Raw genomic sequence first — 21069 nt, forward strand, 5'->3', positions numbered from 1 at the left:
TCTCTCTCTCTCTCTCTCTCTCTCTCTCTCTCTCTCTCTTTCTCTGCAGTGACTCCGCATTAGTCACCTCCAGTCCCGCAGGACTTTACATCCTTTCCCCGAAAACTGCAAGAGTTGTCAGAAGTAGTTCAGAATAAATACAAGCTCCGCCAATAGCAGTTTAGAACGAATACACGCTCAGTTAGCAGTAGCTTGTGACGAATACACGCTCCGTTAGCAGTAGCTTATGACGAATACACGCTCCGTAAGCAGTAGCTTGTGACGAACACACGCTCCGTTAGCAGTAGCTTGTGACGAATACATGCTCCGTTAGCATTCGTTCAGGGTGAATACATGTTAAATTGATTTTCATTTTATATAAAATATTCAATTTCGCCTTTTTCTCCTCTCTGATAGTCTTTCTAAACCCGTTTCAGGATATAATGAATCATTACTTGTATACGGAGGCAATCCTGCAACGTCTCAGGTCCAAAAGCAGTGAAACCATCCCATAATTCACAGACATATTCAAAAACTGGTAAAATGCTAGATTGATATATTTTTAAAAGTGAATCTTTTTTAACAATTATTAGAGTTTTCGTAAAACATGAATCTTTTTCATAACCGAACTATAAACTGCCTCAACATGACTCTCCCATTTTCCATTTGAATTAAACTTAACTCCTAAATGTCCATGTACGTCTGTAAACTGTACTTGTTTTACATCAAACAATATGATTACATCATTAGTTTCTGGTAAATACTCGCTCCATCGGCAGAAGTCTAAGACGATTAAGCCTCGTTTGGGTGAATACTCGCTCCGTCAGCAGATGCTCGGATTTGATACCTGCTCTATTAATAGACTGTTAGACGTACGACACACATGTAATTGCATCTATAAAGGTAAATGATACAGCATGCCAAGAATGAATTACACAGACCCCACAGCTGTCTCGTCCTTCTAGGACCTATAAAGGTAAATGATACAGTATGCCAATAATAAATTACACAGACCATACAGCTGTCTCGTCCTTCTAGGACCTATAAAGGTAAATGATACAGCATGCCAATAATGAATTACACAGACCATACAGCTGTCTCGTCCTTCTAGGACCTATAAAGGTAAATGATACAGTATGCCAATAATGAATTACACAGACCATACAGCTGTCTCGTCCTTCTAGGACCTATAAAGGTAAATGATACAGTATGCCAATAATGAATTACACAGACCATACAGCTGTCTCGTCCTTCTAGGACCTATAAAGGTAAATGATACAGTACGCCAATAATGAATTACACAGACCATACAGCTGTCTCGTCCTTCTAGGACCTATAAAGGTAAATGATACAGTACGCCAATAATGAATTACACAGACCATACAGCTGTCTCGTCCTTCTAGGACCTATAAAGGTAAATGATACAGTACGCCAATAATGAATTACACAGACCATACAGCTGTCTCGTCCTTCTAGGACCTATAAAGGTAAATGATACAGTACGCCAATAATGAATTACACAGACCATACAGCTGTCTCGTCCTTCTAGGACCTATAAAGGTAAATGATACAGTACGCCAATAATGAATTACACAGACCATACAGCTGTCTCGTCCTTCTAGGACCTATAAAGGTAAATGATACAGTACGCCAATAATGAATTACACAGACCATACAGCTGTCTCGTCCTTCTAGGACCTATAAAGGTAAATGATACAGTACGCCAATAATGAATTACACAGACCATACAGCTGTCTCGTCCTTCTAGGACCTATAAAGGTAAATGATACAGTACGCCAATAATGAATTACACAGACCATACAGCTGTCTCGTCCTTCTAGGACCTATAAAGGTAAATGATACAGTACGCCAATAATGAATTACACAGACCATACAGCTGTCTCGTCCTTCTAGGACCTATAAAGGTAAATGATACAGTACGCCAATAATGAATTACACAGACCATACAGCTGTCTCGTCCTTCTAGGACCTATAAAGGTAAATGATACAGTATGCCAATAATGAATTACACAGACCATACAGCTGTCTCGTCCTTCTAGGACCTATAAAGGTAAATGATACAGTACGCCAATAATAAATTACACAGACCATACAGCTGTCTCGTCCTTCTAGGAACTATAAAGGTAAATGATACAGTATGCCAATAATGAATTACATAGACCACACAGCTGTCTCGTCCTTCTAGGACCTATTAAGGTAAATGATACAGTATGCCAATAATAAATTACACAGACCACACAGCTGTCTCGTCCTTCTAGGACCTATAAAGGTAAATGTTACAGTACGCCAATAATGAATTACACAGACCATACAGCTGTCTCGTCCTTCTAAGACTTGGCACTGAAGTTTGGGAAGTGTGTCAAACCCATTAATTATACTAATTTAAAACACTAGAAAAACTGGTAAATTCAATAAAGGATAAGTAAAGTGTATAAATTATGAACCATACCACTACTCAAAAGAGAAAACTTTCGTCCGATGATGGAGGTTACGATAAAACCTTGGAGTCCAAGAAATCCACCAGGAGTCTACCACCTTGAATCAGTAGAAACGAGGGTAATCTGGCTTAGTGACGAAACAGGAATTCTCAACTATAGACCATCTAAGACAGGTTCTTTTTGTAACTGGGACCTTAACATAAATATCCGTAACTGCCCCTGTGGTTGCAAATGATGCGTTGCAGAGAATTTGCAATGCTATGATACTTTTACTTACTAAGCTAGAGCAATATCTGACAAAGAGAGGGACCGTTGGCATCACCTTGGCGTACACCCGTAAATGCGTCAATCCGCCAAAGGCCATGCTTGATGATCGACCAGAAAGTGATACATATTCTACACCTGCCCACCAATTCTCATACGAAGTTTCATAAATATCCGGTAAGTACATTGTAGTCTCTTGAGCTAAAGTCGTGTCTCCGTTTGGAGGAAGAAACGAATGAAGAAGAAAAGAAGGAAGCAAGAAAAAAAAGAAGAAAAGCAACAAAAGCAATAAGTCCCCCATTACGTTTCAGTGGGGAATACATAAGGCCTAGCGGACGATCTGAAAAATTTATGTTTTATTCTATATTTTTATGTTTAGCGGATGATTCATTCGACCACTCACTACAACAGTTTATTTGTATACATTATCAACTAGAAATGTACGTGATCGTGTCACCAAAAGCAAACTTTCAGGCTTTTCATTAATCTACTTCCATACATTTGTCATTTAATTGATCCACACAACAATTAATACAGCGTAGCCGAATCGACATCGATTTGTAGACAACTCGTACACATTTTACACCTTTGTGTGCATGAAGGTGACAGAGTACATACCGTACTAGCCATCGAAACGTCACATAGAAACACTTATTAGTTGTGTAACAAGAAAATTTTCATAATCTATACTTACCAACATGAAAAAGATGTTAAAAAATACTTACTGATATGTCTTCATTGATATCCAAAGGGAGATAATTTCTCGTGTCTGAAGCGGAATTGTTACATGCTTGAAATATTGTGTCCGGTGTTTAGAAACGACTAAATGTTTGCTTGTTGAAGACATATTTGTGTGAACGTTGTTCAATCGGTTTATAAATTGAATAAATTAATGAGATAATAAGTCAGTGGTAAGGCTATTTATATGTTTTCCTCGTATATGTTATTCTTCTGGTAACTTTTATTCAGTAAATAATTAAAGTGACTAGAAGTGCAAACAACCCTGGAGAAACAAACAGTTAATGTATTAAAGTGACATTCTGACTGGGATTAAAGTTAGGCTGTGTTCATTATGTATTCATTATAATTTCTTTTTAAACTTCTGATAATACATTTCCTATTTATATTAACTGATCATACAGATACCACGAGCTAAACTTGTGTCGTGTTGTCAATATCCATGTTCAATAACTATCCAATTACCAGTGTTATTCCTCCGTTATTTTTGTCAATTGAAGATAAATGTAGACTATTTTCATAAATATTTCAAACCAGATTTAGTAAATCACACTGATTTGCTCAAAAGAACCTCGTTTGGTGTCGAGAGAAAAATACTAAGTTGTATTTTATTTATAGCAAATCCCCTTACCTCTAATAAACTTCAACTTGAATTGTTCAAAATGTGAGTCGTTAACTTACCGGTTATCAACTCGAATTTTACCTGTTCGTTTCTCCATATGATCAGCGTGAAAACGAAGACATGCAGATTTTTTTTATGAAATGGGATATCTTTCAAAATTATTAGCTGGCGTGAACGTACACACGCTAACAATCCTTTAAGCAACTAGGTCACAAAACCAAACTTAACACCTGTCCGTGTATGCTGCGTTCATTTTACAAGCACATTTAATGTAGTTCAAACTTTTTTCAATATTTAATGCAGTGCATGCAAGCTTCGAGAGCAAAGCCTTTATTCATAAAACCGTTCTAGTGTTTGAGCAAAGATTCTGTGATCAACCAACTTTCCTGTAACTCACTTAAATCCTGAAACGATCAAACAGTCAAATGTAAGCATTGAAAACAATACTTCGCTTTAAAACTCTTCAATTGTGTTCTTAATCATAAACAAAATAACATTTTATTATTAATTTATAACCGGAAAAAGAAATAAGGCTTGATTACTAAATCAATACTTGAGCATGAGAACGGTTTCATGAATACGGACCCTGGTGTTGGCATTTTGATAATATGGTAAAAAGTATTTATCATAATTTGATTTGTTTGGTTGATTTTATTTGTAAAACAAACATCTAGTACTTGTGTAACTGAAGAGGAAATAACTCAAGTCCCTGTAAAATTGCCACTGCAGCATTGAAAAGGTGATGTATCACTGAAGTGTCTAAGACGAACCGGCCCCGCTATCTGTACTCACCGTCGACACAATGGTATTAAGGGGGCGTAACTGAGTTATCTTAAGCAGAACTATAGATATACGACTGCCCGATAAGTAAGTTTGAGCAACACCGACTGATTTAAATTATTCAGGGAACTTTCATGTAGATTTTATGAAGTCAAAGATGTACATCAATGAACATGATAACATATTAACAATCCAATGAGTAAAACGATGTTAGGATGGACACTGGTTTTATAATATGTCTGTTACATCCAGATTCCTATGGATATTGTCTTCGCAGTACATTCAGTACTTTGATTAGCATTCTACAGCCTAATCGTCGGGTCCCTTTGCTTTTGAGGTTTCCAAATATATTTAGTTGCTTCTTCACACGTCATGGACGATAAAGTTGGTTAAACTAGATACAGAACTTGGCGCATTTTTTACAATGAATATATCTTACAGGTTTAAGAAGTATTTGATATCAAAGTCAGCTCAAACTTCAACATTAAAAAGTGTTAAATGTCTTTGTAGTAACATCTCAGCTATATCATCCATATCGCCTGTTGAGTTATTGTCCCGAGACTTTGTTCTTGTTGGCACAATCATAGTTTATATTTCACTTTAATTAATTGGGAATTAGAAGAAATGCTTCGGGTTATTCAACCAGTGATATTTTTTCTTATTGTTTTATAACCCTATATACCTAGCCTTTCTATTTTCCCATTCTAATCGTTATGCGTATTCAATCTTTAATTATTTTTTAGTGCGTGTGAACATAATTGATAAAATTACTGATAGCAGATACATTTGATTTTTTTATCAAAACATATATTTCTTGAATGGCCCTAAATGACATAAACTATCGATGGGCCGTAAAACTGTATATATCATCTTTATTTCCTCCAAATTGGAGAGCATGATACAATGATAGTACATGAATAATACATTATTTACAAAATGACAACAATCGTGACATACAAGTGACATACAAGTTCACAAACGTATATACATATTATTAAATATCAGTGATATAATACTGGTTTATGTAGCCAGTAATATATATATATATATATATAATAATATTAATAATACCAGGGATGTGTACTCCCTGATAATACCATGCCTATGTTCGATGTGTTTTTTTTTACATTTTCCTTATATTAAAAAGACAAGTATTTGTAAGACATTATTGTAATAATTATTATTACGTATATAAGTCAAACATTCTTTTTTATCGCATATACGGATTCTAGTCTAAATTCTTCTAAATCAATTTCATTTAAATTATAGGTCATTGGGCCTCCTAGTAAAATATGAATAACTGAGTAGTCAGGCAGTGAATGCAAATATGAACTGAGTTCAATACTTGAAATGCAGGCAATGATACACCATAAATTGTCACAAATTTTCTGTTACAGAACAATGCAGAATCACATGAGATACAAAATCTGTTTTTTCCCGTATTCCAATTAGTCCTTAGGTGTAGTACTTAGTCCCAACTTTAACTGGGAGATCTAGAATCTTGCATTTGTCTTTAAACCCACTTAAAAATGATAAAAAGTTAGCATACACATTTTATATATAAATCTTTGCCGTTTTATGAACTGAAACAGTAACCATTAGGCTAGTTCTTCATAACATTCACACTGACTATGTCTGTATTTTGGACATTTTAAAGGAATTCGATTGCATTAATTATAAAAGGGATCAGCTTTATGAAACCTTCTCAATGATTGCGAAAAAAAATAGAATTGTGTGTTTGCATTTTACACCCGACGTTTTACTTGAACGAAAATATGGATGTTTTATTTAATTGATAATTTCTTCAACTTGTCATAAAGCGATTTAACCAAACTTCATCACATGTCTGATTAGCGTGACACCTGCCTGAACAGAACACAGCATTAATGTTAAGTCGATACTTTGACGTTTCGGTATGTTATACGTGTACATCACCCATGACCCAGGATTATACCCTTTCTGTTCATCACAAATAAACTTATACTAACAAAAAACCCATGACAAACACAATAAAACGTATGGAGTTACGTTCCAACATAAATTAATAAATAATGCGGGTTTATAATGTATTATAATGTTATTTTCAAAGAATGTTTTTGAGATGACCCCTCTGAGAACCGGAAATAGAATGGATGAATCATTTAAAATGCCCGGATATAATCATACTGGCAATATGGCGCAGAGGATGTAGGATCGTGTGGTTACGAAGGATATAGCAGACCAACATGTGTTTTATGCGCCGTACATAGTTCTAAATAATCTTCTTGTGTTCTTTGGAGTTTAACATCTAACTGTGGAAAATGTCGACCGAAAAAGTAAAGGTTGCTGTGAGGGTTCGACCCATGAACAGGCGAGGTAAGTGTGGAGTGTTTGGTCCTAACATTGCTTGTGCTGGATAACTCAATGTTAGGCCGCTTCCAAGTCATACATAATAAATTATTGTTGGATTTCTCAAGACTTACGGGACATGTAAGTCCGTCTATATCCCTGCCATGCTAATTCTGTAAGGGTTTATGGTGGAGAAATGAACTGTTACTTTGTGTTTATGGTTTGTGTATTGAATTGTCACTGGAATACACACGTTGTTCCGTCGTGAAACATTTGACAGTTGCTGGGTACAGAAGCTGGTTAGACTGATACAGCCCATAGCAGGGAGACATTCAAACTACACGTGCATAACATTCCCCGTATACGTATCCCAGCAACATCACTGGTTATATTAAATTGAATATTATAATTATAATTATCATATTCAATATCATTTTCATCCAATTTGATTATTTTAATAATATACAATGATAGGTGAAGGTGATATTGTTATCATAAGGTTGCGCAACTCTTTCGGTCATAAATATATCCAACGTTGATTAAATTTGAATCAGGTTTCAGTGTTTGTTGATATTTTAATTCAATAGTTATATGATTTATCAATAGGATTAGGAGTTAAGATATTTTCTTCACACGCGTGCATACAAATCACATCTATGTGTATTAAGAAGAGTTTGATTAAAGGACTATAAATATATATTACTAATGCTACCTGGGCATGTTATCTCTAAGTATCAAAGTCTACAGTCATTATTTCATAGAATCTTAGCAAATGAAGAGGAAAGAAAAGGGAGGGAACTTTTCAGTTTCCAGCTAGGGCACCAATAAATATCAAAGTTGAGTTACTATCTGCCATTAAAGCAGCGCTCGGATCAGTATGCAGTTTCTAGTAATTGGTTTGACAGTAGGTTGAGGGTAATGGTTGTTACGGAATAGCAACGGGAGGGGGAATGTGACACAATCTGTACAAAAATCAAGATTTATGTTTTAACTGATAAATATTGAAGGGGACTCACTCTTCAATTCCTAACACTGTTTATTGTAAGGGACAACTGTGGTGTATGAGGAAGATGATATGTTTAGAAACGAGATCTGACTCCTTGTAATGCTTTGTAGTAGTTAAGGTTAACTTACTTCTGGTTTTGTTTGACTAATGTTTAATTATCCCCTACTTTCTAGTATAGGTGGTTGTGGTTTTTATGGTTGGTTCTGGTCTGGTTTTATAGAGAAGGTGGTATGATATTCATAAGAATCACAGTGTTAAACTTTAAGGATCCCCAAACCACTGCTCCGTATTAGAAATTGCTCTTTCCAGCATTACTAAAGCTTCGATAAATCATTTCTGAAAAGAAAACCATAGCTTGCAGGACTTAAATGAAAAATAATAATGATGAAATAAACAAAATGAAATGACATCAGGGCTTATATGCAGGATTTTGAACCCTAGACTTCAGATTTTTATATTATCACACATCAATTGAGAGCTGCTACCAGCTGGTCGACGGAAGTGTCTTGGCCAAAGAATGCTACAGTTATACCCAAGGGTAAGTTAAGGGGCAGTTACTGTCTATAGGAAAAACTACAGTGCAGAAGGATAGGAATTCTTAATATTGGCTTAATTTACTTTTCAGTCCGTGAAGAATTTTATAGTGTATCTTACATTCTCAGTACTTTCTTACTTGTCTAAATTGAGGGATTTTCACTTAAGGATCCCTGTCCCACAGCACTGTGATTTTTCTGCAGTAACCTCCACTTCACTTCCGCTTGGAAATAACTACTACCACAGTTGTTCTACAATACTTCCAATGACCAGGTAGCTCAATTGGTTAGAGTGATGGTCCAACAATCTGAAGTCCAGGGTTGGAATCCCAGTCTAGCCCTGCTCACTTTTTACACTAGGAACACTGTTGTTTATTATATTTTGCTTATTTCATCTTTATCATTTCTCATAAAGGTCCCGTCAGGTATAATTTTCTTTTTAGAAATGATTTATTAAAGCCAAAATCATGCAGAAAAATTGGTACTAGCACTAACTTATAGTTTTTGGCAGTGGTACGGGGATCCTTAAATATACGCTGACAAAGTTAATTAGATCATCACCTCAAAACTTAGCTGCACTTTCACCTAGAGTCACAATGCTAGACTTTTTGACAGATAAATGTCTGGTTTAGGACCAAAGCACATTAATTTATCAAAATGCATAATTCTGAATCTCCAATACCATTTGTTGTCACAAAAATGTTTGGATGCTGCCAAAGATATTTGCTGTGCCATAACACATACCTAATTACTATGCATCAAAATAGTAGTAATTATCTATTCTAAAACCATCTGTTTAGTCATAATCCTCTGATCAATTCCATCCATAATGTCCTCGTCCATTTAGTGTTCAAACTTTCCCATGTGAATGACACCATCTTGTAGATTAATTGAATTTGAATTCAAGAATTGTATTGCACCACATCACCGAAATGAAATGGAGCAAAGGGGACCAAAAGTGACCAAATTACAGTACTTTGTTTTGACTTTAGCATATTAAACAGATTTATTTTTGGGTGGTCGGTCGGCGCAGTGGATAGCGCACTTGCCTTTCATCAAGGCGGTCAGGGTTTGATTCCCCGATCGGACATGAAAAGATATGGGGTCACCTGCCTGACCATGTGGGTTTTCTCGGGTACTTATACTCTGGTTTCCACCCACAGTAAGACCCCCGCACTCTAACATCCGGGCCAATAAGAGTGATTGGTATAATTTGTAAAAACTTGTTTCATAATTGTTGTTAAATAAAAAAGTTTATATTTTTTTTAAACATATTAAACCAGATACCAAAATACTATATAAATGTAAAAACTTATACACACTGTCAACGTTTTGAAATATTTTTTATTCCTCCTTAATAAGTTATTGCTTTCTGATTCCATTTTGTTGTAAACAATTTTGTGAATCGGTGTTTACAAGATGGTTTGAACATACTGTACTTTGTACTACTGAATGTTTTTTCCTCTCTTAAGAGTTTTACATTTAAACATGCTACTACTTTATATGTATTGGTATCAGTATATTTACAGATATAGCATCCTTTGTCACGTATTTGGACTATTTGTACAAAAATATTTAAAAATAAATAAAATAAATATAGCATCCACTATCATGTGGCTACACAAAATGAATATCAGATCATGTCTATATATATATCCTGAGGTTATCACCAACTTTTTAAGTCTATTTAAAGGACCCATTCCCAATCAAAAAGAGGTTTGATTTGTTTCTAATTTGCCCCTTTAAAAAAATCACAGTTGGGAAATCTAAAAAAATATTTCATGCATAAGTATTAAGTTTAACAAATTTCTCATGATTGATTTCAAATTCTCAAAATGCAGCATACATGTGTGTCGAAGTACAGAATGATCATGTTGTTTAAAAGATGAGCTTACATTAAAGTGGAACACTCTAATTTCATGTATTCAGATCTAGATTTGTTCTAATGATATTCAAATTTCCCAAAAAGGTTCCACATGTATGTTGGTGATTTTTTTCCCAATTTCATTTAAGGATCTGTTTTTAAAACCCCTTGATAACCCCCCTTGCATGTATACTTTTTAAAGACAGATTGAACAAATGATTTATATAGGATTAAGAAATATTGATATTTCCAATTTAGTATCAGTGTTTTGACTCAACGTCCACCAAGTATTGTGAAATAATACTATAGATTATATATTGTTAAAACCCTTTATTGTACAGCAACAATGTACATGATGTTGGCAAAAAAACTGGTTGCATTGAAATTGTTGGGTATGGTTGAAGTATACTTGAATTGCAATGTAAATATGAACGGTCTGTTGGTGATGAAGAGTGTAAGAATGAGGCGGATGGTACAGGCTGATTTAGGTGAAGGAGACTGGAACCAGTGTTCTGTCTGGCAAACATGATCAATGCATAGTGCTGGTTCCTGGGTAAGAGTGCTGTAGCCATGTATCTATAACAGAAACGGGTGAGGAGAATAGATAAGTCCTTTCCATTTTATATTGCACATTTTCAAAATATTTGGGAGTCTTGATTAAAAGAAGAAGGCTTAAGCGTACACTAAACAATGCTTCACAGATGTCTATGTTAAGTTCATCTGCTTATCATACATCATAAGCTAAGTCAAATTCTTACATGTTAGCATGTTTTAAGTTATTAGAAAAACCTATAATGTCAATTAGTAAGTCTGATAGAGCTTCATTGGGTGGACAGGAAGCTTTTAATGATAGAAAGGGTACTGATGAGTCCCCATCTACATTGTACATATATTAGGGCTGCAACAATAAATTAACATGACGATATGATATACGTATCAGGATACTGTGGTCACGATTTGGGATCACGATAACTATAGTAACAGTAGATGCAAAGCGAAAAGATATGTTGCAAATTTGTTATGGTAATATAACAACAGAAAATAGACTTGGTCCAAAATGGGCATGACTTTATAACGTTTTACACAATTCACGTCTTTTTACGTGCATGCCGAGCTGAAGCTGTCACTCGCCATGCGGGAACGTATATGAGTAGACTAAATTCAGAATTGACTAAATCCCGAAAATGTCGTAGATGGAGTATATCGTGACCTCCCAAAAAAATATTGTGTATCATACCATATCAAAAAGATATATTGTTGCACGATATTTTGTTGCAGCCCTAATATATATTGTGGTATGTATGTATAGGTCTCATAAGAAATAACGACAGTATGATCCAACATTGGCATTGGATCCGAACAACCAAAGGTTGGTTGAAACTTGATACATATTACTTAAATAGATATATGGGCAAAGAAGTAATAACAACAAAGAGATTTGTCAAATTTTCAGGGCGATCGGCTCCTTTGTGGTATGTGTATATATTTACCCCTGGAGCTGGTAGATGCTGTAACTGAACAGGTGACAAAGTTGATTTTGTGATGCTGTTTCTCTTTGAAAACTGCTTATCAATTCCTTCCATGGCTGTGTTTTTCCTGTCCATTTATATTTGGGGCTGAAATTTAACCCCTTTTTCAAAGTTAAGCCACTTATACAATAATCTCAATTGAGGAAAAAAGATAGCTTCAAGTGCTAATTTTTCTTATAAATGTGATTTATAATTCATGGGAATAAAAAATCCTATATTAAAAAAATGAGATTCCGTTGATGTCATAATAATTTTCCCTCGTATACACAGGAGAAAGCTTAGGTGGTTTTGGCCTGTCATTATGTGACTAGGTCTGGATTTAAACAGGAATATTATTTATTATTGACTATTATCTTGTGACGTAACCTTGTTATGTCACCCCCTGGCAGGGGATTAGGATGTGCTGTATAGGTACATGTAAATTAAAGGGCATAAGGCAGAACATAAAAAAAATGTGTTTTCTGAAAGTGTTGGTTATCCAATATGAAAATTCTGTACTTGTATGTATGAATGCAATATCATTATAAAACTAATTATAAGTATTGAGAATGAGATATAATTCTGTACTTGTTTTAATGCAATAATGGTTTGATATAGGCTGTTGTTGTCAACATTTTATAGAACTAGGAAGTGTGAGTTTAATACCAGGTGAGCGATGCAGGCCAGTTGGGCCTGTTGTTAGAGCTATGTGAAAGCGCCCTGACTTCAGTTCATACTGTTGTACACAGAAGAGGATTTGAAATGCTTTGATAAACATGTTGTTATTTGTTTATCATATATGCTTTTTAAATGTTTTAGTTGAACCAATATATTTCAGGCTTCAGACCTTAGAAATCACTTGCAATTTAAATTTCATCTCATTTAAATGTTTTGAACTCGTCATTTCATTACTTCAGCCTGTCACACATGTTTTGATATATTTTTAGATACCAAGTATACAGTTGAAAAATCAAACAAGTATTTGAGTACAGTACTGACTCTTCCATGTGCGGCTCATCATTTTTTGAGAACATGTGTATATTTATCTAAGTGATGGGACTCATCAAAATATATAAGTTATTTTGATTTATCACATAATGTACTGTGTTATCCAGTAAATATACCCATGTCATATTTTTTTGCGCAGCCCTGTGATTGGTTGAAAGTTTCAATTGTTGCAATTGTGATGTTACGCCTAGGACAAGTACAGGATGTTATAGACTCCCGCACTGGAGTCAAAATGGCGGCTTTTTACATTTCAAGGTTGCATGAAAATTGTCGTTTTACACGTATAAATTCCACAAATCTTGATTATCTTCACAAATTTTTCATTTTAGCTTGCCAGAGGCTCGCTTCATTGAAAAATTCTTAAGACTCGTTTCATAAATCTCATGAAATGGAAACTTGTGTAAGATCCTATATATATCATATATACCTGTATTAAGGTCAAGATTTAGGTAAGGCATCATGTAATCAATTTACCAAATTTATTAGGGTCAAGATATAGGTCAGGTATTATATTACTACATTGTGTATAGGTATACCAAATTTATTAGGGTCAAGATATAGGTCGGGTATTATATCACTACATTGTGTATAGGTATACCAAATTTATCAGGGTCAAGATATAGGTCAGGTATTATATTACTACATTGTGTATAGGTATACCAAATTAAAAGGGTCAAGCTATAGGTCAGGAACTTTATATTAATAAATGTGTATATATATACCAAATTTATTAGGGTCAAGATATAGGTCAGGTATTATGTAATCAATTGCGTAAAGGTATACCAAATTTAATTCAGTCGGTATGTAGGTCTCTATATATATGTGTATGATAATATGCCATTTTCATTGAGGTCAGTAAATAGGTCAGGTACATGTTATTGTATATATATGTATGTATAACAAAATACAGCAAGAGAATATACTGAAGCGTCTACAAAATTGTAATTCGAACTCAAAATCAATAAAACCAGGGTGAAGGAGAGGACCAGGTGATCCAGAAGGATAAGCATCTTCTGTATCATTGATAATACCCACCATGTAAATCTAGGTCAAATCCAGGTATTGTCACATCCTGGTCCCCAGAACTGGAGAAGTGAACACAACTACAAGGCACACTAATATAAGGAGTGTAATAAAAAAGATATTGATCTTCATAATGTAACAAGGTCTATCTATAACCCAGGTTAGAAGTAGATAACTTATGTACACAGATATCATAATAATGCCAATTTTTCTAAGTTTTAGCCTCAGAAGAACTTACATGTACAATGATGACAATTTGAAAAAAAATAGTAGCGTAAAGATTTTTAAAAGTAAAAATTGAAGGTGAAACATCGGCAGTCTCCCTCGTAAATTTATTGGAGGTTTGTTTGTGCGGGTCAGTTATTACCTTAATGTTTAAATATAGATGTTATCAAAACCACATCAGTGTGGAATAGGTTGATACAGCATTTAACCCAACACTTAACATTTCAAGTGTCTCAAGTACACACGTCACTTAGTGTTACATCGTAGCGGATGTATTTAAGTGAAAATAAACAGTAGTGCACTACCCAGAAATCTAAGCAAAATGTAATAATGACAGATCAGAAAAAAACAAGTTTAGAGGAAATGTGCTCCTTTATCAAAACATAAAGTTAAATGAAACATTTACATTTAGCACAAAACATTGCACAAACTATATATAGCACAGAGAAAAACAATTCTGCTGATCTTGACTTATTTATGCTGATGATATGGCAGATCCCTTTTGCTGGCTAGGAGATAAAGGATTTCTATAATGAAAATCCATCTTCAGTTTGTATGTGTTTATAAAAAGATTTTAAATTATGGGTAAATCTTCAAATGTATCACAGTAATTGTGCTATTTACAACTGAAGCCAAGTGTGAAATAGCCTGAGTGTAAAAAACGGGGTGTTTTGGCATGACAGACTGGTGTATGGGGTTGCCCCATGTTCAGAAATGGACTTGGTTATCTCTTTCAACACTGTAGACCATAATGGACTCATCCATATCAATTTATGGTAGAGTCTACTAAAGTTACATAGGGGTAAAAGGGGTAATGAGATAACGAGGGGTAAAAGGGTTAATGGGATAACGAGACAATAACTGGGTGAGTAATGTAATATATTAGAGATGAAATGGTACACCACCCAGATAGGTTAATTACGACTGAATGTTCTAGTGTTGTGAGCTAGCTGTAAACATTCATTGTAAACATACACTATGTACATAACCTGCTCCTAACATAATGCTGGTAATATGACCAGTTACATGTACATATCTATACCAAGCAGGTGTTTATCAACTTTAATGTAGCTAATATATTTGTTTGTGTGTACTGTGCTGGTGTTGAAATGTTGATACCTGAATGTATAAAGAAAACATACAGGTTAAACTTGTTTACTGATTTACTCTCAAGTTTAATAAAAGTTTTTGAAATATTAATCTATAGGAGGAACCAACGATAACATTATCATCAGAGTTTTAGGCTATGGTAGCTGAGGATTCTGTATTTGATGTAATAAGGGTGCCAGGTGCAGGTTAAATTATAAGTGGTATAACATGTAATTAGACCATTTTTTCGTAAAACATCATACCATTTATTTGGACTATTTTCCCAATGTTTGTTCAATACACTTGTTATAATCCTTTTTGGCGACAAAAGTTGTCTAAAAAACAAAACCAACCCAACAACTTCTGAAGATTATAAAATCTGGATCCAAGGGGTGCCCTAGGCCTTATAACATGAAATACGGTATCAATGTTGGGGTACACATATTTTCGTGAGGATAATGTTCTTATAATCAATTACCAATGATAGACACCTAATGGCAGACAAATTGAAGATGCCAATCATTTTAGAAAGAAATTTTAGTCGCTGTTTATAAAACGCAGTCTCCACATGTTGCCAGCCTTAGTTTAAAAAATATGCTCTTGGCAACGCTGTGCACTTTATGGCAAATTTATGAATTTAGAAGCCTTTGTTTTACATGACAATTACTAATGAAAGCTTTTTAAATGAATAGTTCCAAAAGCTGTCATGAAGGGCATGAAGAAACAACAAACAGAATTTTACGTAAAAGGATCTGGAATCGTAAACATGAACCTTCAATGATTAATTTAGAGTTTTCCCGTGGCTGTCAGAAATGTTTCGACTTTCCTCCTGCATTGTACACCAGGATGAGGAATGTCAACATGTCTGTGTCATGTGCATGACAAGTTAGTGTCTGTCGCCCTGGTTTATAGTCTTTTGCGTGAACACACCTGTGAAATTCTCACCTATGGCTGCAGGAAGGGATTAAATATTAACACACGCGTTTTGTGTATTACAAGTGAGCTCTGGGCCGTAGTGTTTGTTTAACCTCGTAACACCTGTTCACTCATGAGCAATGAAGCATGCATGGCTCGACGGAGGTAAATTTCCGGGGAAATATAAATGATCAAATATTCCAAAATATGTATAGCATCTCTATTCATCTGTGATCCATTTACATCCTACTTAATTACATTAGCTCAGAAATTAGATTAGTTCGTATTTTCATTTTCATTTCGATAATTTTACAAAATATGATTATGAAGAGTTTTGGAAATTCTTAGATTTGCTGCAAATTAATATTTGAAAATTTTGAAAGTTTTATGGAGCTGACACAAAAAAAAATAATTAAGGATTTAAATTGGTTGAAATATTTAATTCAATTTATTCAACATATTTGAGCATTTACCTCACAGGTATTCGTTATATGTATACATGGTGTGCTACCTGTGAAGACAGGTATGCAGCAAATATGCACAATTAAAAGTGAAGTAAATGTCAGTGAATTAAGATTGCCTAAACATTTCTTTCAGCATTGTTCATACATCAATGTGTACATACATCAATGATTCTGTCTGATTCACGCACTGTAGTAGATACATATCACTACTTACAAATTCTGCACTGATGCCTGAATATCTTTGATGGGGGAATGTTCAGAAGGAAAATTGCAATCACATTATGATTTTGAAAATGAGTCAATACAAGCAGTACATGTATAGTCCTATTTATTGCAATTAGTACAGTACAATGGACATGTATTATACCTGTGTTTGTACCGGAGGTGTGTCAATAGTGTGGTGTGTTCAGTTTACCCCTTACAGTGGTGTATAAGGTGTACCTGAACCTTTACATATATAATTTACACATGGTTTTGTGGTATACAGTATACAATGTATTAAGCACTATAAATACATGTAACTAAGCATTGTCATGTAGCTTTTGTGAAGACACACTTGAATACATACAAATATACAAAATGTCAGTCTCTTACTTTATTGAAATTATACGTTATTTTACCAAGGATACACAGATAATAATAATAATAATAATAATAATAATATACAACATTTGATATAGCGCCCTATCTAGCTAACAGAAGCCACTCTAAAGCGCTTTACAGTACATAGATATACACTGTTATACATTCAATACAATTAGCATATATATTAATCAATACAATACTGAGGAATTCGCAGGAGCTGCCTTATCAGGCGCTAACTACTAGTCCTATGCCACCTGGCTAATATCTCCCTATGTGTGTATGCCTGCGTGTGTGCTGGAGTTGTATTGGGTTCTGTTTGTAGTGGAACCGTGCTTCCAACGGTATCATTTATAGTGCCACCTCACTTGAATGCTGCAGCACAGATACCGCAACACCCACCCCAGACCATTTTATACTCCACCTGGGTTGTTGGAGTTGTGTGGGCATGAGAAAAACACTTTCTCTAATATTCCATGCGTACGGTGACTTCGGGGATCGAAATCCGGCCGCCGGCTTGGAAGGCCGAAGTGTTAACCACTCGACCAATCCGCCCACATATACACAGATACAGAGATTTTATTCTGACTAAAGGAATATGGTCCTTTTCATTTCGATTCCTTTATCTAGAATCTCCATGGTCTGTTTCTAAATTCAGAGAAAGACATATTTAACAGACAAAAAAGTAAAAAGGCATGACAATTAATGGATGTTAACATTTTAAGTTAATGTTCTTTGTACCAGAGTCATTGTAAATCATGAAGATTTGGAAATTTTACCGACTGAACCTTCTTCTGTTGTTGTCCAAGTCACTGACTGTCCAGATTCATTCAGTTTTTATCACCTTAAACCTTGTGGTTTATCAGTACAGTGCAAATTATACAGTACAGATAAATACAAACAAAGAATACAACACTCCGACAATGCATACATGATACAATTAGATAGACAGGGTTCAATTGCATGCAATCACAAAGTTTCCAGAGGTGTACTTAACACTGTAATATCTAAATGTAGAAAGTTGATAATAGTGAATCAAACATTTATCATAGATAACAAGCAAAGTTGGTCAAATTCGTCAATGCTATTTTTATAAATATTAACTTTTCAAACTTTTTGTCGTGTAATCTTGATCCACCAGGAGCAGAAGGGTTGTGTTTCTCAATGCCATTGTCTGATTTGTCCCTCTCTGTCCTCTGGGTTCCTCTTTAAAACCAAAGTGTTCAGCAATATGGAAATCTCTCTGACCTGAAGCAGAACCGTGCTGAAATGGATCCCATTATCAGGAAAATGTTAACTGAATATATCAGAAAAAAATGGATGTGAGCTAATAAAGCTAACCATTCTTTAAGTAAGACACAATGTTATATCGATCTACACTGTGATATCAAGCTCTGTTAGCTTAATAAATGTATAATATTACTTCAAATTTTAAAATTGAGATATTTTTTCCCAAGACAAAACTATGTTTTTCTTCAAAATTTTATCTGACACATATCAATTTGAATTATTTCAATTAAAATGTTATTTCAGAAATGACCAGTGATCAAGACACATCTCAAGTTTGATTTGTCCAGGTCTGGCTCACTTGCCTTGTATCTTTTTAATGTGGTGGAACATGGTACTTATAAATTAATAGCCATATCATAATTTTATCTACAAATTACCACTTAATTAATATACATACATGTATAACAAATATATAAATAAGTGTATAAAACCAAGAAGTTTTTTTTCAGAACTCTCCAGCGAACTCAGAGATATTGTCACCAGTTTTAGCAGGAAGTCTAGATCTAGACACTCCGTCATTCGATCTCGCTAGAACTTTAATATAAGCATAAAGACACTGCCAGATTGTATATTTTCTAACATCAGAAAAATCCACATATTTCTGCTTGCCTGGTGGAACTATTGATAATACAGCGTGGGTAGGGCCAGACAGTGCTGGCTGGAACTGATAGTCGTATATAAAACAGGAATATCTGTACATCTGGCAAATATGGATTATTTCTGGTACAGAACGTGGGTATAATGATGACTAATATAGGGGGGCTGTGTGTTTTATGTAAACAAGCTGCTGAATACTGTTATAGAAAACAACGGTTTTGCACACTTCAGTCTGCACATATTTTATTTTTGTACTGTTTTCCCCTATAAATTATGGAAATATTGAATTTAATATTTGTAAAAAATGAAATGCCATAAATTTAACTTGCTGAGATCACGTGAATAATTTCTTCCAAATATTTTTTGCCTTTAGGTAATTTTAAATTCAAATGACATTATATGTAATAGGATGTTCTGTGATAGGCAAACCCTTAATCAAGTCGGCATCAGATCCGTACTATCACAAGGAGGCAAATACACCAACATACCCTGCCTCTTGCATAAATACATATGCAAGCTTACACAACACACATGGAGGTACTTCCTTAAATGACCATATATAGCTGTTGATAGGACGTTTAACCCTGTAAACCAAACCAAGTATACCCTTATTCACTACTTGTACTACCATCAGAATTTCATTAAGTGTTCTCAAAAAAACCCAAAGGAGATTTTTCAACCCTAACAGTTAGTTGCTTTTGTACCTCCATTCTTCAAGAATTGCCCTCTGTTTCAAAGTATTAGGGGGTACAGAATCTTGAAAATATATCAAATATACCCCCCAAACTAAAAAATCAGCGGGAACACTGGTCACTATCCCATATATTTTAAATTTTCATTAGTTATACAGGATATTTGAGACAGAATTCAATATGTATAGCATACAACGTAGATCCTTTGACACTAATTGTTAGGATTTTTTCATTATTTCTAATTCATTGATTTTGACTTCCTTTAATAAGTAGGTTTTTGTACACTTGAAAATCAATAGAAAAATTAAAAGATTTCACAAAAGTTTGATTTATGCTAACCTATTAACCCAGGTAGAGATGATTTCAGTATGGTTCCCAATTATTGCCTTGAAATGAAGAAAAAGATGTCTTAAAGTTTAAATTTCTGTTTTAAATTTCAAGACATTGAACAAAAACAAGTAACAATATACATAATGTATGTAGGATGGCATTTATTTTCGAACCATGTCTGTTTCAGCGAAACTGACGATAATCTTGCCTGACATTTCGTCCTGCCGATCCATTATGCATGGCTGGCCAGATATTTATTTGTCAGACCAAACACAGGTGAAAACAGGACGAAAATAAAACTTGAAACTAAAATTTGCAGGACTAAAATCTTTGATTGAAATTCCATTTCTGGAAATTATGTTGTTAATGAGCATTGTACATGTGTGTGTTTTAATAAAGGGGACTATACAAACTCTCTGTCTCTCCATGATCTTTTGTCACATTTTGTTTTGAACAATCAAATATTTATAGATATTTATTTATATACTCAAATCATTAGATGTGTTTTAATTAGGATGATTAAGACGGCTATCGAAAATAAGCCTAGGTAGCGCATAATTAATTCTGTTACAGCATATAGCCAGCTCTGATTGGTCAATTTCCACCCACAGTTTGACCATTTATGGGCTTCAGTCCACCAAACTTCTCTATAAGGTATGTTTTGGGGTGATACAGCCTGCCATAAAAGATGACCCTACACATCTCAGTTCTGGTAGCAGTATAGCTATCTCCCTGTACATGTGAAAAGCTTCTGTTATTGTCTGATACCAGTG

The 21069-nt window shown here is 34.5% G+C and overlaps 1 protein-coding gene across 5 annotated transcripts in view; it reads left to right on the forward strand.

Annotated features, from left to right (window-relative positions):
* The first annotated feature begins 7010 nt into the window (after window positions 1-7010).
* Window positions 7011-21069, forward strand: part of LOC110458105 (kinesin-like protein KIF13B) — a 333374-nt gene continuing 319315 nt past the window's right edge. For all 5 annotated transcript variants that reach the window (XM_021509676.1, XM_021509680.1, XM_021509677.1 and 2 more), the window contains exon 1: window positions 7011-7197. In XM_021509676.1, the coding sequence (XP_021365351.1) occupies window positions 7143-7197 (55 nt within the window). In that variant the 5' untranslated portion in view covers window positions 7011-7142. The remainder of the gene's footprint in view (window positions 7198-21069) is intronic.

Source organism: Mizuhopecten yessoensis, unplaced genomic scaffold (assembly GCF_002113885.1).
Source record: "Mizuhopecten yessoensis strain PY_sf001 unplaced genomic scaffold, ASM211388v2 scaffold9431, whole genome shotgun sequence".
Taxonomy (NCBI): Eukaryota; Metazoa; Mollusca; class Bivalvia; order Pectinida; family Pectinidae; genus Mizuhopecten; species Mizuhopecten yessoensis.